Genomic DNA, 22,945 nt, shown 5'->3' with positions numbered 1-22,945 from the left:
CAGCCATTGGCCCACTCCTGGGAGGACAGACCTCAGGAAGATGTCACACAGGCTCTGGAAGTGAGCTGGGCCGAAGGAATGGACTTCTGGGGTTCTGGGCACTCAGGCACAGGGGAGATGGATCCTGGTGGGTGTTCTCTTGGCTTTTCAGATTCCTGGGCCTGTGGGGGCCAGGTGCAGCTGGCAGAAACCCAGAGTGATACCTGCTTTGCTCCAGATCTAAGAGTAAAAGTGACCCTACCTCTCTTCTTCCCCAAACCAGGCTAGAAGTCTGCTGATGAGCCAGGCTGATTCTCCCCTCCTCGCTGTTGGTGCATCACTCGTGGCTGAGGGAGAACTCATCTCTCACTTATTCATACGCAAAATGAGAACTGGATGAAAGAGTGTCTAAAAATCCATTCTTCTATCTTTTTTTTTTTATATCCCCCTCCCAGGACTAAGCAAGTGCTAAGAAATATTCACTAGGTCTGTTCATTGAATAATTTTGTGTGAATGCTCTGGGGCTGCATCTCGATCCCTATTCTTAGACACAGATGTGCATAGATATGTGAATGGACACATACATGTCCATTCATTCCACTGGGTCGGCAGAGTCACATTATCTGCCAGCTGAGCCCTGGGAGACATTCCCCAGACACTAAGAGAGAATGCTCCAATTCCCTACAGAGGTTAGTTTTATGTTTTCAGAGCAGGGAGACCAAGGGACCCTAGGGATCTCCTTTTCCTCAGGGAGTTGATGCCCAGGAGTCCTTCCTGTTAGCCGAAGGTTGTGTTTTTTTGTTTATTTCTAGCAGATTCTCAGTTGACTCAGAATGGTGAGGGAGCTTCCTTTCTCCCACACCCTGAAGTCTAGAGCAATTGGGAACTCAATTGCTGGAGGGTTGAGGCCAAATATAAACGATGCATAGGTTCCCTTCAATAAATATATAATGGAATCTTCCCGGGGTGATGGGAGAGCCAGGGTGACAGCACAGTAGAACTTTTTGTTAATTTAGTGGGAGGAGGAGGCAAAGCCAAGTTCATCATTATATCTATATCTATATCTATATCTATATCTATCTATCTATCTATCTATCTATCTATCTATCTATCTATCTATCTCACAACAGGACTAAATAAATGCCAGGAGCTGCCCCAGGTGGGTGGCCTGTGGTCCGAGGCGTTGTGTATACAAAGAACTCGGAGAAAAGCTAGGCGCGAGGGGACCATACCTAAGGCTAATGTGATCAGGGTTCAGACATGCTCAGACAAGCAGAAGCTCTACTCCGGTATGCAGGCGATTACTTTGTGGGTGGGTGTGACAGGGAAGCAAGAGAACAATTTATGGGGGTTGCTTATGACGGGTGACATAACGGAGCAAAACATTAGGGTCATCCACAAAAGCTTTTAACCTATATTCTCATTTCCCCTGAAATTTAACAGGTATTGATCTGCCTTCTTCAGAAGAGGATTGATTCTCTGCCTCTGCCTAGATGGGTTGGCCCTGCAAGACTGGGCAGCTCCCAGCCTGGTATATCTGCCCACCTGAAGAGCATCCTGGATTCTTTGGCCAGCGTGGATGGCTCACATTTCTCACTGTATGTCATAGTTTCTTGGTCAACAAGATACTTCCCTCAAGTACAGCTTTCAGACCATGGCTGGTGCAACCTCTGAAATACAACTGTCCCAAATCGTGGTGTTCCAGGACCTTCTAGTCTTCCTCATCTTCAGAGTTAACACGTTGGGCTCTTAGTCCAGAGACAAATTTAACTCATTCACACCCCCCATTTCCTCTGGAAACTAACCCCCAACGCTGGGGGTTAGTTTTTTGTTTTTTTTTTTTCCATCATCCATCGATGTTACTTTCTTTGAAAAAGGCCTGGCTCTGTGCGAGTGTCTGGGGCTCAGCAGCTCCTTTCTGAAGATTACTAAGCTCAGGGCAGTAGGCCCAGGTGTCTCCAAAGACCCACCTTCGCAAGGTGGCAGAGCTCTAGAAGGGCAAAGGATGGGCAGAGCTGTGTGCGCCCCCTCCCCAGCCCTTTCCTGTACGCGGGCTCGGGGGAAGAGAGCCCGACTTCTTTCGGCTTTGTCCGCTCTGCAGCCCGGTGGCTGCCCCGGACCTTGGCCACCCCGCACACACACCTGCTGCCCGCCCCGCATGGGCGGCTCAGGAGGAGCGATCGCCAGCATCTCCGGGTTTCCGACTGTCCCTCCTGAGCCTCCTCGGTGCCGGGCGGGTGCGGGGCGGCGCCGTCCCGCGCGCCCTCCGAGGAGGCGGGTCCTGGGGGAGGGCGGGGCCCGGGACCCGCCGCGCCCTCCGCCGGGCGGCCCGCAGGCAGGCGCCGGGCCGGCCGGGAGGTGGTGCTCGCCTCCCCGCGCGAGGCCGTGCGTTGCCCGGCAGCGGCTGCGAGGCTCGGGAGGGGGCGGAGCGGCGCGGCCGGCGTGCAGCGGCCCCAGTCCGCGGATCCGGCCCGGCCCGCCCCCGCCTCGCCGGCCTCGCTGCGCGCCGGTGCGCGGCTCCCAGTCCCCGCCGCAGCGGCCGCCCGCGTCCCGGGCCCGAGTGCGCCCACGCCGCGAGGCCGGTGTGCCGGGGAGCCGACGCGTGGCCATGGAGTGGGAGCCCCGCGCCAAGGTTGCACTGGTGCCGGGGCGGAGCGGCCGCGGGCCTTCCTCCCGCCACCGCCGCCCGGGGCTGCTGCTCCCCGGCCTCTGGCTGCTGCTGCTCGCCCGGCCGGCCTCGTGCGCCCCAGGTAAGCTTCGCCGAGCCCCCCGGGACGCGGCCGCCACCCTGCCCGCCTTCGCTGCCGCGCTCGCCATCCTCTGACTCCCCCCCGCCCCCCCCACCCGCCCATCCTCTTTATTCTCCACCGCTCCCTCGCCCTCCTTGCTGGAGATGCTTTTCTATTCTTCCTGGGCCCAGCAAATAAAGGCATGGAGGAAATGAATAGATGCAAAGGAGAAGAGAGAGAGAGAGAGTGGTTCCTGACCGGTCTTGCTAAAAAGGTCTGCAACCTAGCCTTCCGTGAACCATGTTGCCCGAGGCGGGTCTGGTGGTTTCTGCTCTGAAGATGCCTATTTTCTTTTTTCCCCTTTGCAAAATGCAGGCGCTGGAATTGTGTTTGTGCACAGCTCTGTGAATGTGGCGTAGCGAATGTTTTGGGATACTTTTATTGTTGGGGCAAAGGGCTGCATCTGGTGTGTGCTGTAAAGCAGTTGTGCATTGCCGTGAACAGCCAGTGTTCCCCCAGATGCAGGCAAGCTGGCCGTGTCCCCCAGTGCGCCAGGACACAAAGAACATTCAAAGAAAAAAATCTCTTGGAAAGCGCCCTGGCCATGGATCTTTCCAGGGAACTAGCTATTGGTATTGCCTCTACAAAGGCATTACAATGGAGTGTGAAAATATTTTGAGTCTGAAGTGTCAGGGCATGAAAGGAGTCACGGTTGGTTTTTACAATAGATGCAATTTAGTGACTGTTCATCAGCATGGGATTAAGAGACATGATTTATGAGGCGTGTGGGTGGGTTTTGTTTGTTGAGGAAATGATTTAATTCATGTTGTTTCTCTGAAATGTTTATTTGTCCGCCCTGAGTGTGCATTGGAAGGATGGCCTGGAGACCATCTCCGAGGTGACACACAGGCAAGCCCGTGATTGCCCCAGCACACGAATGCTTGGCTACTTTGTGGGTAGGAAAGGGAAGGTGGAAAGCTTCTTCACACTGCACAGGAAAACCAGAAAAGCTATGAAAGCAGCTCAGAACCCTCCCTGCTTGTGGGAGCAGGGCCAGAGGACTGCCAAGTGGCTGGAAGGAAGTGGAACACATTTGAAGGTGTCCCTTAGGCCTGATTGGGGGCGTCAGAACCAGCCCCACGAAGAAGCGGATGGTGGGGTAGAAGCCGGGAAGGGACTTCAGGGAACATAGGATGAGACTGCTTCACTCACTGGGGAGGAAATTAAGGCAGAAACGGCTCGCTCAAGGTCACAGGCTAGATGAAGACAGGAATTGCGGTATTCACCCATTCCCTTTCACTGTTCTTGACCCACAGACAGGGTTCACAGCTGAAGTCTGCAGAGATTTCCTTTAGCTGAGGGAACCCTGCCTCAGGGAACCGCACCAGAGGCGGGGTTGACAGAGTGGGTCTCTTAGTACTCTGTGTACACTGGGTGAAGAAACTTTGCCTAAACTACCAGCCACCTCCTGTCTCCATCTCACTCCATGAGAGCTCCAGTCCAGAGTTCAGAGGAGTCAGTCCTTTAGAGTGCTGTCGTCTTTAGTCAACAGAGAAAGGTGGAGTCTGCTGGAGTTGTCCATCACGGGACCTACCTTGCTCATTATTTCCACTGACATGTGTGCCAGGTGCTGCAATTTATGTACGTGACCTAGTCACATTGGGGCTTAGGCTTTAGGACCCCTACTTTGCGGAGGAGGACCTTCGCAGGTGTCTAGGAGAGTCTGGCTTCAGGCTATGGTACACTTAGCTTCTGGGGCCCCAACGACTTCCCACATGCACACTGTCATCTGACTCTTCATCTGTCATCTGAGGTTGGAGAAGATAAAGTTATTTTGCTAAATTTAAAGTTGACGGTAGGTTGTTCGACACTGCTTCACCCTTCCTTAGAAGTCCTTTTCGGTTCCCTGACCACCCCAATCCAAATACCCAACCCAGAGACTCGAAGTTACATGTCCCTTTAGAGTTGACGTCGCAGAGGCAGAGATATCATCCTTTCACTGATTTGCTCACTGGGCCTCTCTAGTTGGCACAGCTGCTTCTGGGCAGGAGCACAGAGTGAGATCCAGTGTGCGTGCATAGCATCCAACTTCAGGGGCCTGGCCTCGGGGACCCAACTGCAGACATAAAGCTGTTTATGTCAGCAAGGGTAGACACAAGTGTGGATGTATGTACCCACTCTGAGTGAACTGCTAGGTGGAGGGTCTTCAGGGATGACCTCTTGATGGTGACCTGATTGCAGGCTCTGGGAAGCCAGCTTGGTGGAGGGTGGCTTGGTAAGGTGCCTAGGTGGCTTGTGGGATGCCTGGGCATGGCCAGTGGCTGTTGATCCTGGGACGCAGTGGTACCAGGATCTCATCTTAGTGATGTACCTTCAATAGCAGTGTGGGCAGAGAGACTTTGCTGAGGGCTGTCCTGAGGGTGCAGGGGGTCCTTAATCCTGTCTGCCTTCCCTCCTGTGTGGGGATGATAAGCTCTCCGCCTTCAGTAGCTTTCTCTTTGGTTCAGTGGAGTTGATTTCCCTTATTACAGTCTTCAGTGAGATCTCTGTGCTGTATTGCTCCATTGCCAATTTCTATTTCCTTTAGCGTTTTAAATGCATGATTTTTTTTGGTTTTTCGAGACAGGGTTTCTCTGTGTAGCTTTGCGCCTTTCCTGGATCTCGCGCTGTAGACCAGGCTGGCCTCGAACTCACAGAGATCCGCCTGGCTCTGCCTCCCGAGTGCTGGGATTAAAGGCGTGCGCCACAACTGCCCGGCGATTTTTTTTCTTTTTAAAGAAAACATTTATAGGTTAGGTTCGGACTTCACTGTTGTGGAAAACAATCTGAAATGCTTGGGGACTTATTTTGAATGTCGTGCTTTTAGGTAGCCAGCCAACACAATGGAAAAGGAGAGAATGGTACCCCATTCCTTATACAGAGACAAGTCTGTTTAAGAATTACAATCATCATGAAATTGACAGCGTGGCAGAACCTAGAAATTAGTGAAAGGAGCAGAAAACAGTCGCTAAGGACTTGGGTTGTGACTTAGTGGTGGCATTGGGTAGCATGCATGGTCCTGGGTTCAGTCCCCAGGACGAGAAAGGACAGAAGGGTGGCTCACCCACAATTCCACAGCCCACAGGTAGCACTGTAAATGGTTTAGGTTTTGTTTCTTTTTGAGATAGAGTTTTGCTATAAAACCCAGGCCTTACTGTGTGGACCAGGCTAGTTTTGAACTTGTGACAGCTCTGCTGCTTTGCCTCTTGTCCGCTGGGATTACAGGTGTGTGCTTTTTTGTTGTTACTAACTCTAAAGTGAGAAATTATATGCATAATTGTATTTATTGTTTCTACTCATGCACAATTGTCTTTTTTAATGTAGTTTTTTTTGTTTGTTTTGTTTTTTTTTGTTGTTGTTGCTGTTTTTCAAGACGGGTTTCTCTGTGTAGCTCTGACTGCCTTAGAACTCACTCTGTAGGCCAGGCTGGCCTCAAACTCACAGAGGTCCTCTTGCCTCTGCCTTGAGTTCTGGGATTAAAGGTGTGGACCATCACCAACCAGGCAAGCTGCGGTAAATGTCATGGTGAATATCTATACAGATAAGTCTTTGCTCCTCTCTCTGTTTTTCCATGTATATGGGTCTTTATTTTTATGTGTGTATTTGTAGAGTGGGAATGATAATGTGATTAAACTGTCATATGTGCCTGGCTGGCTTCCTGTGTGTTTTGCTTGGAGTGTAGCTTACTTTGAAGATGCTCAGGATGTAGTTGCTGAATGAATCAGTTTTCTGAACATTGTAATGCTAGAAACAAGCAAACAAACAAACAAACCAACCTAAAAGATTATATACTTGATGTCCATCATTATATTCATTGATTATTTATTTTGTTTTTATTTTTTATTTTTATTTTTTGAGACAGCATCTTTCTATGTAGTCCCGGCTGTCCTGGAACCCACTATGTGGACCAGGCAGGCTCGAACTCACAAAGATCCTTTTACCTCTGCCTAGCCAGTGTTGGGATTAAAGGTGTGCAGCACCATGCCTGGTTCCTTTGATTTTTTTTTTTTTTTTTTTTTTTTTGGTTTTTTTTTCGAGACAGGGTTTCTCTGTGTAGCTTTGCGCCTTTCCTGGAACTCACTTGGTAGTCCAGGCTGGCCTCGAACTCACAGAGATCCGCCTGGCTCTGCCTCCCGAGTGCTGGGATTAAAGGCGTGCGCCACCACCGCCCGGCTTGATTATTTTTAAACACTTTTGTTACCTAAATTTGTAATACGTTTTATTTTATTTTTTATTTATTTATTTATTTTTTTGGTTTTTCGAGACAGGGTTTCTCTGTGTAGCTTTGCACCTTTCCTGGAACTCGCTTTGGAGACCAGGCTGGCCTCGAACTCACAGAGATCCGCCTGCCTCTGCCTCCCGAGTGCTGGGATTAAAGGCGTGCGCCACCACCGCCCGGCGTAATACATTATTTTAATTGTCACCTTTTACATTTCTTTAGTGTTAGATTTTTATTTTGTATTTGTATTATTTGAATTTCTTCGTTGTTCTCACTATCATATTTTCCCCTTCCAATGTGTTTTCTTTTACATGTAATTAATCAACTAATTGATTTTTGAGGCAGGGTCTCATATAACTCTGCCTGGGTTCAAACTCACTGTGTAGCTGAGGATGACCTTGAACTCCTGATCCTCCTGCTTCCACCTTCCCAGTGCTGGAATTACAGGCGTCACGGTACCCCATCTTATACATGGTGGTGGTTAAACACGGTACCCCATCTTATACATGGTGGTGGTTAAACACGGTACTCCATCTTATACATGGTGGTGGTTAAACACGGTACCCCATCTTATACATGGTGGTGGTTAAACACGGTACTCCATCTTATACGTGGTGGTGGTTAAACACGGTACCCCATCTTATACGTGGTGGTGGTTAAACACGGTACCCCATCTTATACGTGGTGGTGGTTAAACACGGTACCCCATCTTATACGTGGTGGTGGTTAAACACGGTACCCCATCTTATACGTGGTGGTGGTTAAACACGGTATCCCATCTTATACGTGGTGGTGGTTAAACACGGTACCCCATCTTATACATGGTGGTGGTTAAACACGGTACCCCATCTTATACATGGTGGTGGTTAAGCCCAGGGCTTTGTGCGTGCTAGACAAGCATTCCACCATCTGAGCCATGTCTCAGCCTCTTCTCTTACATTTTACATAATTGAAAAAAAAAGATAGTATGTTTGGATGTGTGCGGATGTGCTTGCATGTGCCATGGTGAGCGTGTAGAGGTCAGAGGACAACTTGGTTCAGTTGCTTTTTCCAGTTTTACATGGGTTCCGGGGCTCAAACCCAGGGTGCCTGACTCCAGTGCCAAGTGCGTTTCCCTGCTGACTCATCTCACTGGCCCCACTTTTATGTAATTTTGAGACACAGAAGTGTGCGGTGATGGTGATGAACAAAATCTGTTAGCGTTTTCCTTGGGTAACTTTTCCCATGCATTTGTGCTATGGCTTGTTTAATTTTTATCTGTCTTAAATGAGCGACTGGTCATTTCAGGGTGAATATTTGTGAGACCTAGTTTAGAATTGTGAACAAGGACTTAAAAATGTGTGCGAAGGGTGATTCCCAGATCTCCTGCACCTTGTTACTTGGGGTTGGGGAATGCTTGTGGAGAATTTAAACTTCTGAAACAGGGTGCAAGCCTTGAATACTCAGCACTTGGGAGTAGAGGCTGGGGGACCTTGAGTTTGAGGCCAGCCTGGTCTACATGGCGAGACTTTTCTTCAAACAAACAGGAACAGAACCCCAAACAACGAAGGGATTTAGATTTCTAGAGCTCATTTTCCCCTAAATTCTGATCTTTTGGTAGTGTCTGGGGATCTTTATCATTACCATTTAGAGCCTATCTGTAGGGATTTAATACTTTGGAACTGTTTTCCTAAATAGTGCAGACCCATCACATGACTATTAACAGAGACAGATGTTTTATGTCTTATGGTTGTCCCTTTTATTTTAGTTTCATTTATGCGTTTTAAGTGTACGTGTGCCTGAGTGTATGTGTACAGGTGCCTGTGATGACAGAAGAGGGCATTAGATCCCCTGCAGCTGGGGTTCCAGGCAGTTGTGAGCCACCATCTAGGTCCTAGGATTTGAACTCCCGTCCTCTGCAGGTGCAGCAGGAGCTCTTCAGGGCTGAGCCATCTCTCCAGCCCCACAGCTGTCTTTTGACCACGAGAACATCTGAATCAAACCGTTCTGTTGAAGTTGGCTTTGGTTTTTCTCTTGATGCTTTTGGTCTCCCCTGGGTCACAGGACTCTGCTTCGGGTCTCCCGCCCAAAAGCAGCTACAGTCTTTGTCAGGAAGCTCCATCCTCCGGCCTGAAAACAGAGCCTCCAACAGGGAGCTGTTAAAAGTCACCAGGGACCTGGGAGCAGGGGTTTTCTGTCTGCCCTGGGTGGTAGCAGCAGCTAATTACAGTGGTTATAATTACACCAGGTGGCTTTTCCTAGAGAGGAAGATGCCGTTCTGACTGGCGGCATCCGTTTGCAAGTATGACCGCCAAGCTTTGATGTGTGCTTAGGTAGGCAGGGTTGCTGGTTGTTGGACTGATTAGGAACCCAGGGTGTATACCCTTCTGTCCACAACTTACTGTGGGACCACAGGCACGTAGCCTTGTCTACACCAGTGGTACAGAGTTAAAGTTCCCTTTTGGCTATCTTGGATGCCTTGGAATGTATAGATGCAACCGACCTGTCCATTGGATATACCAGGCCAATGATCTGCTAAAGACAGACAGATTCCTCTTTATGTCGCATTAACAACAGGGTCTCACATATCTCAGGCTGACTTCATATGTAGTTGGGAATGGCCTTGGACTTCTGATCTCTTGCCTCCACCTCCCAAGTGCTGAGATTACAAGTGTGTATCACCATGCCTGGTTTCTATGGTGCTGGGATTAAACCCAGGGCTTCATGCATGCTAGGCAAGCACCCTACCCCCAAATCTCGTTTTTTAAAAAAAACTGTCTGCTGTTTGTCACTCCTGTAATCACATTTTTCTCAGGAGGCTGAGGCAGGAGAATAGACAATTTTTTTTTTTTTTTGAGAATAGACAATTTGAGTGACAGTAACCTGATAAATAAGTGGGACCCCAGCAAAGTAAAGCTGAAACAAGGGTGGAGCATTATGGCTCAGCAAGAGGGTGCTTGCTGCCAAGCCTGACGACGTGGAACCCACATAGTGGAAGGAGAGAACTGACTCTTGAAATTTGCCCTTTGATCTTCACAAGTGTGCACACACGCGCACACATTCAAACAAAATGAATAAATAGTAAATCAATAAAGTCTACCAAAGATAGGGGAAAGGTGGGGAAAAAAAAAGGCAGGGCTTGTGTGAGGCTGGGCATGTAGCTCAGTGGTACAGCAATTGCCTAGCATGTTCCCGTTTCTCCCAACTCTGTTGACGGTGTCTTAGCTTCCCAGTGGCCTGTAAGCTTCCGGCATCTGTTGTCATTGGTGAAGATTTATGCTCCTCCCAATGTGGTTCGCATCCCTGCCGCAGCAGCAGCAGCTCCAGGTAGATACGGTTTGCACAGTCCCACCCTAGACATTCTGAATTGAAATCCAGAGTTGCCAAGTTCCTAAGTTATTGTGCACCCCACAGTTCAAGTTTGAGAGGTCCCGGGTGTGGAGGTGATGCTTCCATTCCAGCCTCCTGGTGCCCGGCCTCTGTCCTCCCTCAGGACTTTTTCCCTCAGCTCCTGCTCCCTCAGCTTTCCATAGTCGGTGACTAAAGGCAACACTCAGTACAGTGCCTGCTCCTAGGATTCTGCTTTAGTCTCCTCGACAGCCATTAACAAGTGTGAAGTGATGTCTCCACGCAGTTTTATCTTGTGTTACCCCAATGATTACTGATGATGAGCATTTTTTTATAGACCTCTTGACTGTTTTTATGTCTCGAGAACTTTCTGTCTGGATCCTTTGCCCTTAAACTTACTAGACTAGTACTACTTCTTTTAGCCAGTGCTCATGTTCTGGTTGCTGTTAACTGTGTTGGATACAGTGGGTGATGGAAATTCTGCGTCCTGGGGAGGCAGTGGCCCAACATGGCTAGTAAAAGAGGTAGAGGGATGGATGTGGACCATGAATTCTGTCTTCCCCAGATGAATATTCAGCTTCCATGAGTCTGTTTCTCAACCCAGGGGAACGGCAGTGTTGGAGAGGGCCCAGTTCTTCGGAGGGCGACTGTCCACTGCTTTGCATGCTTGCTGTATATGCTCAAGAGATGAAATGAGATAGTAAGAAGTTGAAGAGATAAAACAGACACTGAGCCAGTCTTGGGGCTGGAGGAGACAGATGTTGCTGGGTGGGGAGGCAGAGGGCAAGAGTGTATTTGCTCATGTTTGGGAGGGACAGGAGCCAGGGCGAGCATGAAGAAATTCATTCTAGAGAGGAGGAATATGGGGGAGACCCAAGCAGCAAGCTTTGGAGGCAGAGATGCCTCCAGTGAGTGACTTCATGGAGGGAGGGAGGAGACGAAAGGAGGGTGAGCGGAGGTGGAACTGGGAGCTGAGAAGATGCCACTGCTTTCCCCAGGAGAAGAACGAAGGAAATGCCAGGCAGGGAGTTGGAAGGACAGTCTTGGTTGTAGGCCAGGTGGACACTCTGCTCATCCCATCAGAGGCTTGGTGGGGAATGAGCAGGTGGAGGTGGCCCTGAGTTGGGCTGGTGGGGAGGCCGTTGGGCGTTCACAGCCATCATTAGGAAACTCTTGCTGAGGCCTTGTTTTGACTCCTCTTGTTTGGGCCTGTGGAAAGAGCCCTTCATCACTTAGCATTTTGGGTGGGGGGGGGGGGATTAACTTTGGAGCCAGACAGTCTGAAGGTCTGTTTTAAAATGCTGGGGAGCTTTCAAAGGGTGTGTGTGGGGGGGAGTAGGGGGCGGGGCTGAAAACATCCGGAACAAATGGTCTTCTAGAGTCAGCTTTAGGGAACTTGGGCAAAGCCCAGGAGCCCAGGGCTCTCTGCTCCAGTGTGGTCCCCCAAACAAGCAGCATCAGCATTACCTGAGAGCCTGTCAGAAGCGCAGAGGCTCATCAGGACAGGTGCTGGAACCCCAGCCCTCAGGAGGATCAGGAGTTCAAGGTCAGCCCTAGGGACACAGGGAGCTAGAGGCCAGTCTGGGCTACGTAAGACCATGTCAAAGAAATCCTCCCCCATCGCCAGCCTCCTGAGTGAGCTAGCTACCTTTTAGGCATCTTCACATAATTTGTGTGTTCCCTGAGGTTTGGAAGCCTTAGCCTCAGCAGTTTCTTGATGAGCTTGGGTGCATTTCAAAGATTTTTGGTTGCTCCCTAATTAGTGGGGAGTCCTTAAGTTGCTGCAAAAGCCCAGCCCAGCTTTCTGGGGAAGTGGAGGGTAGCAGGCTGAGCTGGTGTCTGGCTGGATGTGGTCAGAGGTCTGCTCCTGCTTGGAGCTTCTCGACAGGGGACCAGTATGGCCAGTCGTGATTTCCTAAGCTGTGTGGACTGGAGTCAAGTGGGCTAGCTGCTCAGGATTATAGAAACCCTGGCAGATAGGGGAACCAATGGTGACGAGTGGGTGTGGGTGGGTCTCCGGCTCCCGAGAGGGAGGAAGTTGTGGCACACTATAACTCGGATGGACCTCGAGGAACTACGAGTGACACCAGCCAAGAGTGGAAGGACAGATGCACAGATGCTGGACAGTTCTCCTTAGGCGAGGCGCTGGGTGTAGTGGAGGTGTTGGAGTCAGTCTGAAGGGTGGTAGTTGCATGGGCTTGGGAGGCGGAGCCTAGAGAGTCGTGTAGTTACAGAGTGTCAGTTTCCTAAGGGGAAGGGTTTAGGAAATGGGTTGTTTAAAAAGTGACAGTGGTGATGGAGTGGGCCTGGTTGTTAGGAACGTAGGAATGACCTTCGAACTGAGCCTCTGGGGTCTAAGCAAGTGGGAGGTGGCCTTGGGAACCCCAGTCAGAGTCAGGTGATGGGTGTGGATGGCCAGGGCAGTGGTAACAAGGTTTCCCTGGATCGGGTGGCACTAGCAAAGATCTCCAGGCTGCTCTACCTCAGGACTGCCTTGGCTCACGCGACCTGACCTCTCCTCCCTTCCCACTTTAGGTTGTTGATTGAGGTTTTTTTTTCCTGGGCCACTGTTGGCTGGGCAAGGCAGCTGGTCGGAAGGGTTGGCATTTTCATGCTGGGCCTGCATAGAAGTGGAATAGAATCGTAAAAAACATTTTTTTCTTTTCTTTTTTTCTTTCTTTTTTTTTTTGTGATAGAGTTTTGCTACACTCTCAGACCTAAGTGATCCTCCTGCCTCCAAATAGTGTAAAAAAAAATTGTAAAATCTCACTGTTCTTCACAGCCCTCGGAACTGGGCTTTTCCATGTTTTTATGTGTTTTGAGGGTTACAATAGCGTTCTTGGTTTCCCTCCCTGATTATAAAAACAATATGCCTTGGTTGCAGTAATTAGTACTCGCTGTTCCTTCTGTCTAGAACATTCTTATCTCAGATGTTATCTACAGTTCCTTCCCTTCCTGCTGATCTCTTCTCAGCTCCCACACGGCCAGAAGAGTCATTCTCCAGCGGGAATGCTTTCATCGCTCCCGAGTTCCCGCCCACTTCGTTCTGCACCCCACACTGTCACCACCTCTGTGTCTGTCCGTCTTGGTTTTTTCCTCAGTCCCCTCCACTAGACCACAGTGTCCTGTCTGCAGCAGCACAGGCTTGCTTTGCTCCGTGTTTTGGTTCTGAGTCCTCTGCCCATTTTTGTAGCGTATCTCCCTGTGTGCTGGGCCCTCCGGCTGTACCACACGTGACTAAGTGGTGGGTCTCCTCGGCAGGTGGAGCAAAGCAGGAGAGGATGTAAGAGATTTCAGTGTGGGGTGGTAGGGAGCCCCATCGCACGGGGCCTGAGTTAGGGTGCTGTGTCGGCCAAAGTGCCACCACTGAGGGCTCAAACGGCAGACGTATGCTCTGTAGTTGGCGATCGTGGTGTCGCCACGATCCCACTGAAGGTGCTGAAGTTGGATCTGTTCCAGGTCCCGCTGGTCGCCGTGGCATCTTCCCTGTGCGTCATTTCAAATTTTTACCTTTTTGTAAGATGGTCACCATGGACCAGGGGCTCACTTGCTCATGTCTGATCTCATATTAATTAATTTATCTGTGGTGACCTGTTTCCACATGAGGTCATACTCTGAGGTTCTTGGGGCTAGGACTTGGTAGGAATTTTTCGGTTCAGCCCATGACAGTGTTGTTTGCACTAAAAGCTGACGGAGGCAGAGGGTGAGCCCAGAAGGTCTTTCAGGGCACAGTGTTCCCAGCAGAGGACATGGCCGTGCAAAGGCCTTAAGGCAGGAAGTCATCCAAGCCTGGGCCTCAGAGGAGGCCCAGTGTGAAGTGTGGAGGTGGCAGGATCAAGGATTAGGTGTGAGAGGAAGTGGGTCCTGGCCGTGGAGGATCCTAAGAGGGCTGTCATCAAATGGTGGGACTTACAGTGTAAAACGTGCCACACATTGAGGCATTCAGATGGTTTGGAAGAGTTACAAATCAGCAAGCAAAAATCACCTCAAATCCTACTACTCCAGATAAAGGCTGTGGCATTTTGGCGTCTCTCTTTTTCACGCATACAAGCACGCATGAACACACATGCAAAGTGGTCGTATCATATCCGACATGCTGTTGGGCATTTTGCATTTTTCCATTTCACACTCCATTGTGGGATCTTTGTGTTGTCAGGAAGTGTGGCTCTACACCACAGGCCAGTTTTTTCGGTGCTGGGGACATTCTCTGCTGCAGTTCACCAGGTTAATGGGTTGTCATTTATTGCTTTAAACGCTTGAGCGTTACTACTGTCCGCGCATCTTTACGCACTTTTCTAATAACTTCTGTAGGATAAATTCCCAGAAATAGACTCACTGGCCTAGACAGTGTGCACACATTAAATTTTGATGCGCCCTGCCAAATTGCTCTCTAGAAAAGTTGAAGCAATCCACATCATCTCTAGCAATGAGTCAGAGCCATGTTTCATCCCTCTGTGATACAGCCCGTCACTGTCTCTCATCTCTGCCAAGCTCGAAGGTAAGACACATCTTCGTAACAGTTGCATTTCTTTGATTGCTAATTGGCATTTGAGCCTTTGATCAAGTTCCCCTTTGACGTTCTTTCTCCGGTTTTCTGTAGAAATCCCAGGGCCGGCCGAGGGACTCGAGGGAGGGTTTAGTGGATAAGAGCACTTGGTGAGTAAGCATGAGGTGACCGTGGGGACCTGAATTCGGGGACCCAGCACTTATATCAAAAAACCTTTTATACTAATAACCCCAGAGCCGTGGGGGTGGAGACAGGAGAATGGCCGGGGCTTGCTGGATGCCAGCCTAGCTAGTTCAGTGAGAGACCCTGACTCAAAAGAAACAATGGAGCGGGACACCCGATATCTGCTCTGACCTGGAGCACGTCCGCAGGTGTCCACACACGACACTCACTCAGACCCCAGAGCTGTCCTGGGAAGAGCTGTAATAGCCAATCCAAGCATGTCAGGAGGCAGTATAGCTCTTGTTTCACCTATAGAACGCCTACCAGGCCTATGAGGGAAGACAAGCCTCAGAGGGCTCCCCCAGAGAGCACCATGCCGGTAGCACGGCACAGGCCTTGACCGAAGGTCATAGGAGGTTCGCACTAAACCTCTGTTGAGGGAAATGAATAAGGCAGGCGTCCCAAAAGCTACAGATTGTTTCTCCTAGCCTGGAGGGTAATATTCCGTGATGTTGGGTGACATTTTCTCACTGCATTTCCCTCTTTACTGTGACCTGGACCCTATCCTTGTGGTTTTGAAAACATCGTTACGTAGATGATGCTGTTTCTCTGTGGTTTGTTTCTGACGGCTTCTTCTTTGATCATGAATTAGGATATGCCTCTGGTTTAAAAATCAATTTCTCATTAACTTTCCAGTGTTGATGGGAGGAAGTCAGTGCCTTCAGACAAGTACCTTGTTTAAATCCCAGCGGTGGGGGCTGCGGGGATGGCTCAGTGGTCAAGAGCCACGGAGCTGCTCTTGCACAGGAGCCTGGTTCGATTCCCAGCACCCTCGTGATGACTGGTAACTGCCTGTAACTTCAGTCCCAGGGATCTGGTGTCCTCTTCTGTCCTCTGTGGGCACCAGGCACACATGTGGCACAACCAGCATGGTGGCCTATCCTTTTCCTCTTTCTCCACCCTTTGAGCTTTCTTGTTCTAAGGGAAAAGAAAAAGAAAAACCAAATAAACAGTATATTAATATCTTGCATTTGTGCCAGGATCTGATGTTAAATATTAACTTTCTAAATGATTCTCAGAGACACTGGTCTTGGGACTGTTGTTTTTAAAGAAGTTACTCTTATTATTGTGTGTGCTCATGAGGTTGGGGGGGGTGCATATGGGCCACAGTGGGCAGGTAGAGGTCAGAGGGCAATGCCTACAGAATGTCACCCCTTTCCCAGGGCGGGGAGGGAAGTGGCTGGTACAGGGGTGGGTATGTGAGTAAGTGGAGAGAAGGCTGCTGTTGAGCTGCAGTGTCCGGCAGTCTCCTGGTTTTTTCCTGAGGGTAACACAGTCATCATATAAGGGAAATGGGGCTGGCACAGGGTGGGCTCTGTGGAAAAAGTGGTTTACAGTTGGAATTTTCATGGCTCATAGAAGAAGGAATCAACACGGAGTATCTTGATTCTTAAAAGTAGGATAGAGTTGAGAAAATCCAGAGGGGAACAGAGTAGGCACAGGCCTGGAGAGCCAGGACCACAGTATGCAGCAATCCCTGTCCTGAGGGAAAGAACCAGCTGCCCCCTGCCATGGTGGAGAAGGCTCCCCATGGGGCTGATTCACTGGGTCCAGCCTAGGACATGAGTTTGATGACCTTTTCTCTACACAGCTTCTCCGACGGCTTCTACACTATCAGCTTTCCCTCGGCCTCCGACATTTCTACTGTAGACTTGAAAAGAGGCTCTCTAAGCGTCTCTGCATGAACCAAGGAGATATATTTTGGCCTTTAAATGGGCATCTGTTCAGCCATTTTCTTTGAGTGTCAAACTTCATTTTCCTAGTTGTCTATAGACATGACTTGAGATGGTTAAAAAAAAAAATTAGTGATTGGCTAATTGCCATGAGGAAATGAATTTTTAGGCTACTTGGTCACTTGATGGAAAAAAGTATGCAGGAGGTAGAGGAGAAGCTCTGGAGATGTCTAACACTTGGGTTGATGAACTGCATGTGGCTCGGGGAAGCAAGCAAGGGATTGCCTACACCTGAGAAAAAGTACAGACCAGCAGGAGTCGGGGGCGAAAGTCCAGGTCAGACAGAGGACGGTGTCACTGAGTAACCAAGAGTATCATTTGGACCCACAGTGTTCTCAAAAGCAGATTTCTGAGGGTGGAGTTAGTTCTAGGCGGAACTGAGATGGGCTTTCTTAGCTCAGACACCAGGAGGTGGTTAAAACAGTGTTAAAACATCTGAGTAACTGATTTTGAAGAGAAAACAGGACTCAGCAAGATGACTCAGGGAGTCACCAGAGACACTTGTTGCCAAGTCTCACAACCTGAGGTAGGTTCCCTGGGACCTATGTGGCGGGGGATGGGGGAGGGTGGGGTGGGAGGGGTGGGGACCAACTACCGCAGCTTGTCCTCTGACCCCCACGTGGTGTACGTGTGACCCTACCACCAACACATACAATAAATAATAAATGCAATTAAAAAATTTAAAACCCAGATAGTACATAAAATGATGTGTGAGAATTGTTGGCCGCGGGACAGAACAGGCCTGTATTATTGGTCAGTAGTGTCCTCTGGGTTCACCTCTTTCTGAGGGAATGGCTGGGGTGGGGCCAGTCTGTTTGGGTCATCTTGGGTTGCTGCTTTTCCCCTGAGGAGGCTGCTTTCCGCTGTGAGGATGAGCAGGCCTCTCTGGACCCAGGAGAGGAACACTCACTGGTGTGGGATTGGAGGAGCAGCATGCCCCTGAACCAGAGGATGAGAGGCACCATCTCTGCCCACAAGCACGGGCACGGCTGTCATCATGGGAAGTATGTGAGAGACTGTTAAGTAGCGCCCGAATCATAGAACCCGACAGCTGGCAAGTTACATAAATATTCATATATGTATCAGTTTCTACTTCTGTGACTCCGACAGGATGCTCCAGGGCCCACAGTTTAAGGATGCAGGCTGTAGGAGTTGGAGACCGACTGTCAGGGTAGCTAACAGGGTGTGTGTCAGCTGCTTATTATTCTGTTTGAGGTTCGGGTTCTGCCGAGGGAGCTGGGACTTGGGAGTGGTGCCCAACCCTTGGCTGCGGGGCATGTGCAGATGTGCGAGGGTGTACACGCCTACACACAGACACGACAGTCGGTGGGTGCCTAGGAAGGTAGACTGAGTTGTAGAGGGTAGATCAAGGAGAGAGAAGGTGCAGTCCAGATCAGGAGGGGCCAGCAAGTGACCCTGGGGAGCCAGCTGCACTCAGGGTTGTGTGCTTTGAAATGACTTCGAATCTCTGTCCTTTCCCATTGTTGGGTCTCTTGGTTGTGTTCCTTACCACTGTGTCCATCAAGTCCGTTTGATTAGGACAGAGTGATGTCACGATACCAGTGTCTCTGACTGATTTCATCTTCATTGTAGTTGATGTTCCTGGCTGGGTGCAACAGCCCACTCCCCGCTTCCCTGCCTCTAACCTCTCCTCCTAGCACACCACTGTGGACTAGGTTTCTCCCTAGGGAGAGCTCCGCTGAGCTGTTGAATGTGCTGTTCCTTCTTCCCAAAGGCCCTTCCCCTCTGTGTTTCCTCATTTCACTTCTCCCTCAAAAATCCCAGGCCACATATCACCTTCCCCACAAAGCATGTAGAAGGAGAATGGCTTAGACATCCTCTGTCCATGTGCGACTCAACTAAATGTATAACCTCCGGTGAGTGGGTCTTGCCTTGTTTACTGTCTCATCCGTGTGCGCTGTGGCTGGGTTCACCATCCTTAGTGAGCACCTGACGAATTGCTGAATGGATGAATGACGGAGGAGTGATTCCACCAGTGACCCACTGGCTGGATAAATGATTGTGTGTACCATGATTCCGTGAGGGGCACACTGGCTGGATAAATGATTGTGTGCACCATGATTCCATGAGGGGCACACTGACTGGATAAATGATTGTGTGCACGGTGGAATGAGCTAGAACAGCTAACGACATGGTGAGTTTGGTACAACTGTGGCTTCTCTCTCGTAGATAAATGGCTCTTGTGAAGCTGGGGATCCTTCATCTTTCATTACTGCCTCTTCACAGCTTCTTCCTCCCACATCCGAGCTCAGACCTCTTCACACCTTCTCTTTCTTTGTATCTTTACACCGTCTTGGCTTCAGGAGCCCCCTCCATGTGGTCAGGCCGCACACTACATCTTTGTCCCAGATTCATCCCAACATATGCTCCTGTGATTGACCGACTGTCAGTCTGACCCGAAAATGGTGGACGTGCACATCTGCATGCTGAGTCCCTCGTTGTGAGTGATATTCATTTTCAGATGCTTTGGAATGTGAACTGTATTTAGAAGAAAGTACCCATCTTTATTTCTGTTCCATTAATAGTTTGATACACTAGGTTTTTTTTGTGTGTGTTTGTTCATGTGTACACAGTTGTGTGTGTGTGTGTGTGTACGCGCGCTTGTGAAGACAAAGGTCAGTCTTGGCTGTTGGCCTTGGGAGCCATCCACCTTGTCTTTTGAGGCAGAGTCCCTCACTGGCCTGGAGCTCTATATTTAGGTTAGAAGGGCTGGCCGGTGAGCCCTAGGGATCCACCTATCTCCACCTCCTCCAGCACTCGGTTACAATTGGCACCACTGGGTTTTTGACTTGTGTTTTGGGGATTACATTCCATGCCTCATGCTTGCAAAGCAAGTACTCTGACTTCTCCCTCTCCTCACTCCCTTCTCCCTAATCTAAAAACTGTGCATGTGTGCATATGTAGTAGACCCTACTTTTTCAAAAAATAGAAATGGGATTATACTAGCCATAGAATTTTGCATCTTCCAGTTTTCATTTTATTGTAAATGTTTTTCATATGCTTTAAAATATTTTTAAGCAAGCACACAATATTCATTTGTAGGGCAGAATTTTCCAAGCCATTCCTGAATTACTTGTTTCGTGTTTTTATGATGTTGGGGATCCGGCCTGGGGCCTTACACCTGCTAGACCATAGCTGTTTCCCTGAGCTGCATCCCAGCCATTCCTAAACCACTCAGTATCTTATTGGTCCTCCTTGTGCCAAACCACACAATCCTGTTATGAACATCTGTGCGTAGTTCCTTGAGCTTCTGTTTATTTCCTTCAGGATAGTTTTAAGGAAGGAGTTGGATCACAAAGGGTAGATTTGGAGAAGAAAAAGAAGAATCCCCAAGTCAGTGTACATCAGAAAGATCTACAGGGTGTGTTGGAGAACATGCCCAGTATTGGGATCTTAGAGTCACAGTTGGTGTCGCTGAGCAGTTTTTAAAGGAGACCAGCCGGGCCGATGGCTGCTTGCCCCCAGGCCTGCTGTCTGGTTATCCTCTGCCTCATCCTTCATAGACTAGCACGTGCTGACCCACTAAAGGTCAGCACCTTTGGCCACCTGTGAAGGCAAAAGCCCAGGAGTTAGTGTGGGTGGCATTGGGAATCTCAGCTGCCCCGGGGACTGGAATAGGTGAGCATCGCTGTCCTCTGGGACCCGTGACATGAGTTTGTACAAAGGGACCAGAGCCTGAGGAAGCGGGTGGGGGGCGCTCCTCCCTGAGCCTCAGAGCCAGCCACACCATCTGTCCACAGCAGAGTGCCTCTTCGCTGACCCTCCTTTGGCCACAGCTGTATTTAGTGTCTCTATTCTAACTGTTCCCAAACTTGAATTACAGTGATTACTTGATTTCCAAAATTGTGGTTAAAATGCATATAGCATAAAATTTGCCGTCATAACCACTTTTAAGTACAGGGTTGAGCAGTGTTAAGTACCTTCACCAACCCTTTTCATCTTGCAAAACTGAACTCTAGGTCCATTAAAAAACAACTCCCTGTGTGTACCTCCAGTTCCTTGGAGCCACATTTCTGCTTTCTATTTTTGTAAGTGTGACTCCTGCAGTCCTCTAGATACGTGGAATCGTCTGGTACCCCTCTTCCGTCACCAAGTTCATTCTTGATGTAGGGCGTTCCCTTTTTCAGGCTGCATAGTATTGCACTCGATGCACGAGCCATACGTTTTTCTTTTCGCCTTTTCCGCGCATTGGCTACAGCAAGAAGGAAGCATTGTGAAATGAGGGTGGAGCTGAGCAAGAACAAGGTGAGGTGTTCCTGTTGGCCCCCAATGTCTCTGAAACCAGAAGGAGCCCAGGTACACATTCTAAGAAATGATGCCAGCATACAGATACACCCCTAGGATTCAGTTCTCCGTTAACTTCAGTCCTGCCCATGTCCCCGGCTTCTTTGTTTTTATAGATTCAGCCCTTCTGCTTCTCTCGCCCAGTCTTTGTGAGGAGCCGGCTGCTTTGGCGTTTGATTTTAGAGAGAGAGAGAGTGAGTCTCTTATAGCCCAGGCTGCCCTTATCTAGCCCAGGCTCCCTGTCTAGCCCAGCTTGGTGGTTAATTTTTATTGTCCACTTGACACTTCAGTTACGGAGTTGCCTCCATCGGACTGGCCATGGCACAGCTGTGGGGTGTTTTCTTGATTGCTAATTGATGTAGGAGGCTCAGCCCACTGTGGGCGGTACAACCCCTGGGCTGGTGGGCTTGGGTTGAAAGCTGGCTGACCATAAGCCAGAGGTTTCCTCCATGGTTTCTGCTTCAAGCTCTTGCCTTGAGTTTTTGCCTTGACTCTACTCACTGATGGACCTGGAAACCAAATAAACCCTCTCCTCCCCTGAGCTGCTTTTGGTCCATGGTGTTTATCACAGCATTAGAGAGCAAACCAGAGCATCCAGGCTAGCCCTGATCTCCTCATCCTCCGGCCTCCATCTTCCCAGTGCTTGGAGTGCAGACCTACACCACCACCCCTGGCCTGAGAGCTGACTTTTGTTATTATAACGTGGCTTCTTTGGCATGCACCCTGGTTTCCTGTGTGTTGGTTAGTTTTCTGTTCACTTGACACAAACTAGAGTCTGGAAAAATGGAACCTTAGTTGAGGATTGCCTCCATCCGATTGGTGTATGGGCATATCCGTGGGATATCTTCTAGATTGATGATTGATGTGGGCAGAACCATCTCTGGGCAGGTGGTCTTGGATCGCATATAAAAGGAGGCTGAGCAAGCTGTGAAAGTGAGCCTGTGCGTGTTGGTCCTCTATGGTCGTCGATGCTTCAGTTTGTGCCTTGGGAAGTGACTTGTAAGCCACATGAACCCTTTCCTCCTTGAGTTGCTTTGGTTAGTGTTATAGCACATCAACAGAAACCTATCTAGGACAGTTCCTAACTAGGTTACTAGCTGCTCCCTAGTGCTGTACATAGTGTTGTCCCCAGGTATCCAGGAGGGGAGGGAGCTGCTGGTTCTAGGCACCCCCGAGCACCAGTGTCTCAGGAGCTCACACGATTAGCGGTATCTCTTGTGCACCCTCCAGCGTAGTGTATCTTCTGTCTAGATCACTTCTCCATAATGCAGAGGCAGCGCTCTACCCATGGTCACCCAGTGCTGTTTAGGGGCTGATCACGCGAGTGAAGTTTGTATATGTTTATGAGGACCCGAGTTTAAGAGGGGAAAACAATAACAAGCCTTTTCATTTTGTTTGCCCGTGGTCTGAACCCAAAGATACAAAGACCTTGTGGATAACGAAGGCAGGTTATGAAAGTAATCCTGCTGACCGCTGGTTTGTATTCCGGTTGCCGTTGACGGTGTGGTGTGGCCATCATTCGCTTTCTGTATCTCTGAGAAAGGAAATCGCTGCCATTCAGAGCCCACCACCCACCGTGGATGTGGCCTGACTCACAGTTGTAGCCATGTTTTTTGTTTTTGTTTTTTTTTTTTGGGGTGTGTGTGTGTGGGGGGGGGTGGGGTCTTACGTAGTCCAGGCTGACCCTGAACTCCCGATTCTCCTGAGTGCTGGGATTAGAGGTGTGACCACCACATCCAGCTGACAGTCCAGCTCCCATCGTGGGGGAAAAACACTGGAACGATCAATCACCAGTAAGTTCCCGATAAACGCCATTCAGTGTGCTTGTCCACTGTGTGCATACTTGTGTGGTGTGGGAGGAAGGTAGATGGGGGAATTCATAGAC

General features: G+C 49.5%; 1 protein-coding gene and 1 pseudogene across 1 annotated transcript in view; both read left to right on the top strand.

Moving 5' to 3' along the window:
- Window positions 1-2,509: 2,509 nt before the first annotated feature.
- The window catches only part of Kiaa1549 (KIAA1549 ortholog), a 132,984-nt gene continuing 112,548 nt past the window's right edge, over window positions 2,510-22,945 (top strand). The window contains 1 exon segment of the mRNA XM_052719630.1: window positions 2,510-2,729. Coding sequence (XP_052575590.1) covers window positions 2,588-2,729 — 142 coding nt within the window. The 5' untranslated portion in view covers window positions 2,510-2,587.
- On the top strand, window positions 15,336-17,275 carry LOC128098600 (SNRPN upstream reading frame protein-like; annotated as a pseudogene).

The sequence above is a fragment of the Peromyscus californicus genome, unplaced genomic scaffold (assembly GCF_007827085.1).
Source record: "Peromyscus californicus insignis strain IS unplaced genomic scaffold, ASM782708v3 Scaffold_6__1_contigs__length_162567912, whole genome shotgun sequence".
NCBI classification, from domain to species: domain Eukaryota; kingdom Metazoa; phylum Chordata; class Mammalia; order Rodentia; family Cricetidae; genus Peromyscus; species Peromyscus californicus.
Note: the sequence above shows the minus strand (reverse complement) of the source record. Positions and strands in the feature narration are given on the sequence as shown.